The sequence below is a fragment of the Grammomys surdaster genome, unplaced genomic scaffold (genome assembly GCF_004785775.1).
Source record: "Grammomys surdaster isolate TR1022 unplaced genomic scaffold, NIH_TR_1.0 184, whole genome shotgun sequence".
Classification (NCBI taxonomy): domain Eukaryota; kingdom Metazoa; phylum Chordata; class Mammalia; order Rodentia; family Muridae; genus Grammomys; species Grammomys surdaster.
This window is the reverse complement of record NW_021604629.1, coordinates 6,009,232-6,017,999: the sequence shown is the minus strand read 5'-3', so window position 1 is coordinate 6,017,999 and position 8,768 is coordinate 6,009,232. Positions and strand designations below refer to the sequence as shown.

Here is an 8,768-nt window from a genome sequence, read left to right as displayed (position 1 = left end):
TCTCTCTCTCTCTCTCTCTCTCTCTTGTTCTCTCCCCCTCCCCCTTCTAAAGACAGGTGTCTCATGTAGCCCAGGCTGGCTTCAAACTCACTGTATGACTTTGAACCTTTGACCCTCCTCCTCCTTCACCGGTTGAATGCTGGGATAATAGTTATGAACCACTATGTCTGGTTTTACATAATGCTGAGGATTAAAGCCAGGGCTCCTACCTGCTAGGCAACTCTACAAGTGAGTTACACCCCTAGGCCCTGCCATGTCATCCTAATTCTTATAAGTAAAGGCTTCTGTCCTTGTGGCGGTTTTAAAGCACATTTACACAAGAGCTCTCTCGCCAAGTTGCACCTCAGACGACTAAACACTTCTACCAACTGACCCAGCCTGTTACAAAGATAGTTTAGGACGACGATGCTCAGCCCTGATTTTGAGGCTATATGAATTAATAAATTTTGATGAAACTATTTTTAACAAACAAACAAAAACCAATATCTAATGACTTCTAGGATAAAGTGGGTATTATTATACATAGCTTACTTTAGTTAGAATAAATTGTTTGAAAAGCATCACGGCAAACACACATGAAGCTTATAAATGTGTCTACTCTTTAAGGTGAGAATTCTCTTCCTGGGACTCTTTTGAGGGCAGTAGGAGGAGAGCCCCCAGAGCAGATGCACTTGTGAAGAAGCTTAGTGCAGTTATGTTACGATAGTGAGAGTGTGGATTAATATTGTGAGCTGTCACAGAAACTGTGAAGCTCAAGAGTGGCTGGCCACAGAATGGGGCCACAGCATGCACACAATCTTATCAAAATTATGTGCAAACAATAGAGCAAAATAGAAAAACTTCAAAATGCACAAAAAGTCCTGAAGGGAACTTTGGCAAATTTTGGCAGGGACAGGTTTTTTTTTGTGGTAAGAACCTGAATATGACTCTTCTTTCTTTCCAAAATTCATGTTGTTTCCAAGTCTTTCCTCAAGACTGTGCTGTGCAGCTTTTCTAAAGAAGAAACTATTAATAAAAAATAATAACCATTCTTTTTTTTTAAAAAAAAACAGTGTGTGTATGTGTGTGTATGTGTACACGGACACATGTGCGCACTCTCGCTTGAATGTGCATGTGTGTGCTTGTGTGTGACCAGGCACCTCTGAGGAGGTCAGGGGACAATTTTCAGGAGTCAGTTCTCTCCTTTCACCATGAGGATCAAACACCTGTCAGGCTTGGTGTCGAGAGCCTTTTACCCACTAAGCCGTCATCCCGTGGGTCTAATAACCATATTTTAAAGAAGGAAGCAAACATAGTGAAGCCACATGGATGCTGGGTTTGGGAGAGCACCCTGAATAGGATGCATTGGAACAAACACACAGTGGATCATCCTAATTCCAGAAGAAAGACAGGCGGGCTGGCTGGGAAGGAGCTTGTGGCACTCTCTTCACAAGGGTGCTGGATTTCCATAGGGCCTAGAAACAACCAGAGAGCAGGAGTCCCTCTCCCAGGGACAATGTGTGCAATGTTGACTCACCTCTAGTGTCACGGGAACTATCCATATGCAGGAAAATGGAACACACTCATTCATCAGTGAGACTGCAAGCCTACACACACGGCTGTGACAAGAACACAAAAGCAACTCCTGCCTCTCCTCCCGCCCCCAACTCTCCACTCTCCTACTCACACAGAGAATACCACTTAGGAATAGAATTGATTGGAATGAAAGAAAAAAGACTAGTCTATCCTTTGTTATAAGCAAAGCCTTCCAGCTGTCCGAAGATTTTTAAGCAGAGCAACGTCTTCATGTGTTAGGGACAGGGAACGTTCTCAAAACCCCCGCAGGCCCTCCTCCTGTGATGTGGCATGTTTGCTTTGAAGGTTTCGGGCATATTTGCTGACGTCAGCTACCCATCAAAGTTTAAAATAATAATAGTCAGAAGGAAAACAGCTCCTTTCTGCCAGGCAGCCACGCTCTGCCAACTTCTATGTTCCTTCTGAGTTAATAAACGTCCAAGAACCACCTCCCCTACAACCCTAGGGGGAAGAAAAAAAAGCATGATAATTTAAAAAACCACCAGGTCAGCCCATTGCCAGCATAAACCATTCAGACAGGTGGCATTTGTCACACTCTAATGAGGATTTTACCTCTGCCTCAAAAGGAAGGCTGTCATTAAACTTTGTGTTTACCAAGTCAAATGAGTGTCTGGGGATGGCGAGGTTCTTATGGTGGAGTTTCTTTTGGTCCCTTCCTCTTTTGAATGATGCCACAGGACCAAGTGTGTGTGGACGTTTTCTGTATCCGACGAACCTAAGCAACAACCACATAACTATACCAAATAGGATGCAAAGTCTTTCAAAAAGTAGCAAGTAAGAAAACTGCCTTTTCATTTTGATTTTACTTGAATATCTGAGAACGGTCTTGTGTGTTTTAATTCCACAGCGCCATCAGTGTGGGGACAGTTATGAAAAGGGGACATTCCAATAGTGAACTGAGGAGCTCAGGAGGACATGCTCCCGTTGGGGACACTCAGACAGGTGATCTCAGAAAGGGAAGAAACAGTTACAAATCCCAAGCTTCTGAACTTACCTTTGCGTGTCGTCGTGGGGATGGCAGCCAGCCCCTCACTAGTTCAGTGGATACCAGCCTTCTGTACCTCATTGGCAACACACACACCATTGTTAGTACTTCCTCCAGACAGATTAGATCCACATTCCTCAGAAAGTACTGGGCTCCACAGGGAAATGAACTAGTAGGCTCCTTCCACTGGCCCAACAGCTAACTACAACTGATAAGTTTACACTGAAATACCTGGAACAATTACACTGAGTGCCCCCAGCACTATCACCAGCTACAGGAGACAATGTCACCCCTGCCACGTGCAGAGGGATGTGACCAGGCAGGAGCAACTTAAATTCTTAACTCAGTTTCATGTGCTTTCCCCATGGCTCTGTGCTATGGTTGATCTATTTGTTTACCCACGGTGGCCTATCGGATTGCTTCTTCCCCCCACCTTGGGGCCTGAGCTAGTAAACCCTGCTGTTTGCACTTGAAGTTAATTGGCACTTGCAGTTTACTTGAACCAGAACCTTATCTCCAACCAAAGATACCGAAGTTAGACTTGGGTCTGGGTAAAATTCATGAAGAACATAGTTAGTTTTAATCACCGAGCTGTATTTAGCAGCTAAACACTATGCAAAGATCCTTGCTTCCAAGTTGTAGCTGACACCAGAATGTCCTTTGAAAACAGCAAAGTAGGCTGCACCACGTTCTGCAACTTCCCTTTTTTAAACTATAATTGAGCCAATGAACAACACCTCTGCCTTTGCAGAAACACAACCCAAAGAGCCAGATTACATTTTTACCCTAGATTGTGTGTGTTAGGGTTTTATAACTAAAAGTGCTATGTTTGGGGTGAAGGTAGGGGACCTTTAACACAATGTATTTAGTAGGGAGAAGCACAGCCTTAGATCTCAGTGCAGTTTGGCCTTTGACAGAAATAAAAGGCAAATGATTTAGCAGATGGGTAATTCCCGAACCTGAAGAAATGTAAACAACCAGGACTTTGATGCCTATGGGTTTTATCAAAGATGTTAAGCAAGGCAGAGACCAACACTAGTGCGTCCTCTTTGGCTAGTTTGAACACGTTTCCAGTCACACTTAACATTCAAGGAATTTCCTTTCCATCCAAGTGTTTTCTTTTAGCAGCACTTTATGCCTTCAGACCACAGTTCTAGCTGTCATCAGTCCTTCCCATACCCAGGAGTGGTAAAAATGTCCCGTAGTGTTTTTCTTTTCTCTTGTTTTGAAAATGGGGTTGGACCTCGTCACTTACCTAATGTGTTTTTAAAAACAGGGAGGGGTTCTCACCTCCTGACTCCTTTTCCCTCTAAAGCTTAGGAAGTTCAGGGCTTCCTTGTCCAGGACCCTCCTTCACACTCATTCTCTAGACCCATCCGTGGGAATTCTGAGCTCAGCCCCAGGCTTCACTTCATGTCCCTGAGCAGGCCAAGCAAGTGCATGCGGCAAGCGTCTAAGCTCGCTTTGTACTACTTCTACACAAGGGATTCGCACACAGGGGGCACCGAGTCTGAGTCTTGGCTATGCATGGAGCTCAGCCCAGTATCTGAGTCCTCATCGTTGCCGGGGCAACTCTTAGCCAGTCCCCGGGCCTGGTCTACCCACATTTCTGCACAGGTCTGAGGCTGAGGTTCGCGAGAGGGTCCGCTGGAACCCAGAGCCCCATCATGCACCACCGTCTGCTCAAAAGTGCGCAAACTCTGGAGAAGGCCCTGAAGCTCGCGCTCCTTAATGTCCCTTTGCTGCTGGCTGTAATCCAAGTCTGCTTTGACGGCCTCCAGGTCCGTGCTGAGCCTCAGCCCGATGTAAAGGCTGGTGCTGAGCTGCGTCCTGACCCGCTCCTGCTCCAGCAGCAGTTCGCCCTCCGGACCGCCATCCGGCTCCAGGCACTCTTCTCGAGCCGCCAGTTCCTCACTGCGCCGCTGCATCCAGCGCTGGTTCAGTTCCTCCTGGATCTCGGCGGACAGGCGCTCCAGCAACTCCTCCTGCTGGGCGCGCTCCTCCTGCAGCCGCACCAGGTCGTCACAGCGCCGGGCCAGCTCCTCCAACGTTGCCGCCTGCGCCTCGCCGTCCAGGGGTGCCGAAGCCTCTGTCCTCTTCTCTTCCAGTGTCACATCCTCCGGCTCCTCTTCAGGAGTTGGTCCGTCCAGGTCGATGCCGGCCCCCACTAGATAGGTATCCTGCACGTAGTTGACTCCGTGCCTCCGCATGCGGTCTAGGTGCACCTTGGCCTCGTAGCGGTCTATCTCGCGGTCCAGCTCCCGGAGCCGCTGCACCTGCTGGCGGATCGTGTGGTCCTGCGACAGCACCAGATGCACCAGCGTCTCCATGCGCTCTACCGACGCGCTCTCGTGGGTCCGAGGAGACGACGAGCAGGACGAGGCGGTGGACGACGACGTGGACGAACAAGGTGAGGACGGTTGCTGCTGGCGCCTCCGGTTGAGCTTGGCCAGCTTGCGGAAGGCCTTGCGTACCACCCGCCGCTGCTTCTCCTGGGTCAAGGCCAGGCTGGGCCGAGCCGGGGTTCCCCGGGCCAAGCAGGGGCGCTCGCGGCTGAGCACTACCCGCGCCTCCGCGCTGCGCGGCCCGGCGTTGGGCAGCGACGCCTCGCTGCGCACCAGCACGAAGCGCACATTCTCCTGCTCGTCGCCCCAAGCAGTCCAGAGGCGCAAGATCCGCGTCTTGTTGGGCAGGATGCGCTCAAATCCGCGCCACTTCTCCACGATGCAATAGCACTGCGGGGGACCACAAAGCATCCCCGGGGGCATCGCGTCGTCGTCATCCTCGTCGTTTTCGTCCGGGGGCTCTGGCAGCTCCAACTGGCCGGAAGGGTCCTCCGTCAACCCCCGTCGCTGGCCCCGCCGCTGCTTGCAGCGCCGCCGGCAGCCGTCCTCCAAAAGCACCCGCACCACGTCCGAGCAGGTGGTACGGCGGGAGAGGCCAGACACCAGCTTCTCCTCCTGGCAGATCCACACCGATATCTTCTTCTCCGAAGGATCCATGGCGCAACCGGGACGTGAGGAGCAAGTCCGGCTAGGTGCTATTAGGGCGGCAGGGCCAGCGCGGGCAATCTGGTAGCTCCCGAACTGAAGTAGAATCCGTGACCCGGTCTCCGGCCCCACTAGCCTTTCTCCCGGACTGTGTGCTGAAGTCCGGCAGCGGCCGCTTTCAGCTCGGACTGCAGACTCTCCCAAAGCAGCACGCCGGGGCTGGGGTTCCAGCGGCTCTGGTTCTGCCCGCGGTGCCCGAGGCCTCCGGGTTTTGCTCCTCCCCACCTGGCTCCACCTCTTCCCGCCCCCAGCGCCCTGAGCCGCGGCTGAGAGCACCGCAGGCGCAGCGCCCAGACTCGCCCCTCCCAACCCTGCCGCTGGGTCTGCCCCTGGCTCGAGTTACTGGCGTCCAGTTCCGAGTTTTCTCCACTCCGAGCAAAGAAGGACTCCAGGACCTCTCTGCTACAAGGTCTGGAGCCCGCACCTCACCAGGCATCAGCTCTGAGCCTCCCCGGATTCAGCTACGCCTTGCCTTGCGTCTAGACACACCTTAACTCCGACTTTCTGCTTTTCCAGCGTCCCCAGATGTGCGTGGTCTTGTGGCCTCTGTACAATGCACTTTTCACAGGCGGGGAAACTGAGGCACCCAAAAGTTTCTAGTAGAGACATTGCAATCCACTACTTGACCAGCTCAGATTTGTAAGCGCTGCCTCTAAACCTTCCAGTCTTCCTCAACCACAGTGAGGTCCATGATAGATATGCAATGATCTGGTACCCAATTCCCCATAGGTCAGATCTGTAGGTTCCTACCTTGCCCATCCACTGACCAGAGCCTTCTTGACACAAAGGTCAGGGCCAAACCTAAATTGATCACCAGTCCTGATTACAAAGGGGAAACTGAGGCCGTTACTTTGACTGTTTCTGCTGTTCCCTTGCATCTAATGTGGTCTGGAAATTATGAGAATCAAGTATCAGAACACGAGAAATTCAAAGCCACTCAAATCGAAGCTTAAAACCCTCTCTGTGAAACGCTTGCCCTGAGCTTGTCCTGGGAAGCCCAGATCCGACAGCTCACTCCCCTGCCTCAAGACCTTGGATGTCTCATTATTTCTTGTAAAGTGCTTTGATCCATTGAATGATTCCTTCCTGGAACATTTGCTGAGTTCCCACTGTACCCTAAGTCCAGTGCAAGTGATGTGATGATGAGCAAGCCTCCTGGCCTGCCAGCAGCTCACCATAGCTCAAGAGACATTTCCAACACCAGGCCTTGTGTTTTGACCAGGGAAGTCACCATGCAGTAAGAAAACATGCGTGGACGCTGCACACCAGCCTAGACCCCGTCTGGGAGAGTCTGCAAAGGCTTCCCGTCAAGGGTACCATCTGAGGCAAGACAAAAATGAACCATTAGGAACTGCCGTAGGACTAAGAGATGAGGTACATGGCAGACAGAAGGAATCTGCCGGGCAAACTCAAAAGAATCAAGAGAGCATGGCAGTCACTGGGCTACCACAAAGTTACGTGAGAAGAATCTGCCAAGGATAAGCTAAAAGGATCAGGTCAGGAAATGTTCCTAATTCCATGCATACGATTTTAAATGTATCAGAAGCATAGTCAGACACTGGAGGCTTACACTGGATACTTTTACTTACCATGACCTTAGGAAAAATATGTAATACCTCTGAATCTTATCTGTAAAGTGGTGATAATTTTAAAAGTAACTTCTATAAGGATTAAATGTCAGGTCCTGGTAAGTGTATAGCAAAAGGTTTTATTGAAAGGTTAGAAAGCTAGGAGGTATGAGTTTTTAAATGCTATAAAATGGATTGCCATGAAGTTAGTAGCTGAAAGCAACACCCACACATGATCACACTCTTCTGAGGTCTCGGCTGTACTTGTCTTGACTGCATAGAGTGTCCTAGGCTAGAACTAGGGTGTTTCAGCTGGTAGAGTTTGGGATGGAGAGGAACTCCACTTCAAACCCAGATGTGTTTCCAGACACCACTTCCCTTCATGGTGACACTGAAGTCTCCATCTTCTTGGTGGCCTTCATCAGAACCTCTCTCAGCCTCTTACGGATTCTTCCTATGTGTAAGTGTCTGCTCCATTTAAAGCAGTAATGGCAGGTCAGAACCACCCAGTCCTCTTGGCATCTAATCATCCCGGCATCATCCTTTGCTAACAGTGAGAGAGAAATCTGCTTGTAAAAGGCTGGCTTCATCAGGCAGACCCACCTGGAAAAACTATATTAAGGTCGACTGATTAGTCACTGCACTGGCTAGATTTATGTCAACTTGACACAGGATACAGTCATCAGAGAAGAGGGAGGCTCAATTGAGAAAAAAATGTCTCCATAAGATTGGATTGTAGGAGGCTTGTAGGGCATTTTCTTAATTTGCATTGATGGGGGAGGGCCTGGCCCATTGTGGGTGGGACCATTCCTCAGCAGGTGGTCCTGGGTTCTATAAGAAGCAGGTTGAGGGCTGGTGAGATGGCTCAGTGGTTAAGAGCACTGACTGCTCTTCCAGAGGTCATGAGTTCAAATCCCAGCAACCACATGGTGGCTCACAACCATCTGTAATGATATCTGATACCCTCTTGTGGGGTATCTGAAGACAGCTACAGTGTACTTACATATAATAAATAAATAAAAAATTAAAAAAAAAAAAAAAGAAGCAGGTTGAGTGGACCATGGGGAGTAGGCAGACAGCACTCCTTCATCAGCTCCCCCCTCCAGGTTCCTGCCTGGCTTGCGTTCCTGCCCTCAATGTTTTTGATGATGAGTTTAATATGGAACTGTGAGTGAAATAAACCTTTTTCTTCCCAAGTTGATTTTGTCATGGTTTTTCATCACAGCAACAGAAACCTTAAAACAGTCACCATAACTATATCTGCACAATCACCTTGATTGTGTGATGTCACAGTCACCAGAGCAATGACCGGAGTGGAGGAAGTAGAGAACCATGAGGCCAGTTGAGACACGTCCCACTGTGGGGCTTAATAACAGGCCAGACCTTCACTTTTGAACCATCATACTGTATGGGGACCACAGGGCCAGGAAGAGTGGAGTGACAGGCTAGAAGAATATCTTCTAAGAATACCTTCAAAGAATATCTCACTCACCCCAGTAGTGGTAGTGCATGACTTTAATCCCAGAGCTTGCAGGGCAGAGGCAGAGAGGCAGAGAGAGGCAGAGAGAGGCAGAGAGAGGCAGAGAGAGG

General features: G+C 49.7%; 1 protein-coding gene across 1 annotated transcript; it reads right to left on the bottom strand.

Annotated features, from left to right (window-relative positions):
- Positions 1 to 3,544: 3,544 nt before the first annotated feature.
- Rassf10 (Ras association domain family member 10) lies at positions 3,545 to 5,788 on the bottom strand. The gene has a single exon (XM_028767982.1). The coding sequence runs from the start codon at positions 5,560 to 5,562 to the stop codon at positions 4,036 to 4,038; it is 1,527 nt and encodes a 508-aa protein (XP_028623815.1). The 5' UTR covers positions 5,563 to 5,788; the 3' UTR covers positions 3,545 to 4,035.
- Between the last annotated feature and the right edge of the window lie 2,980 nt (positions 5,789 to 8,768).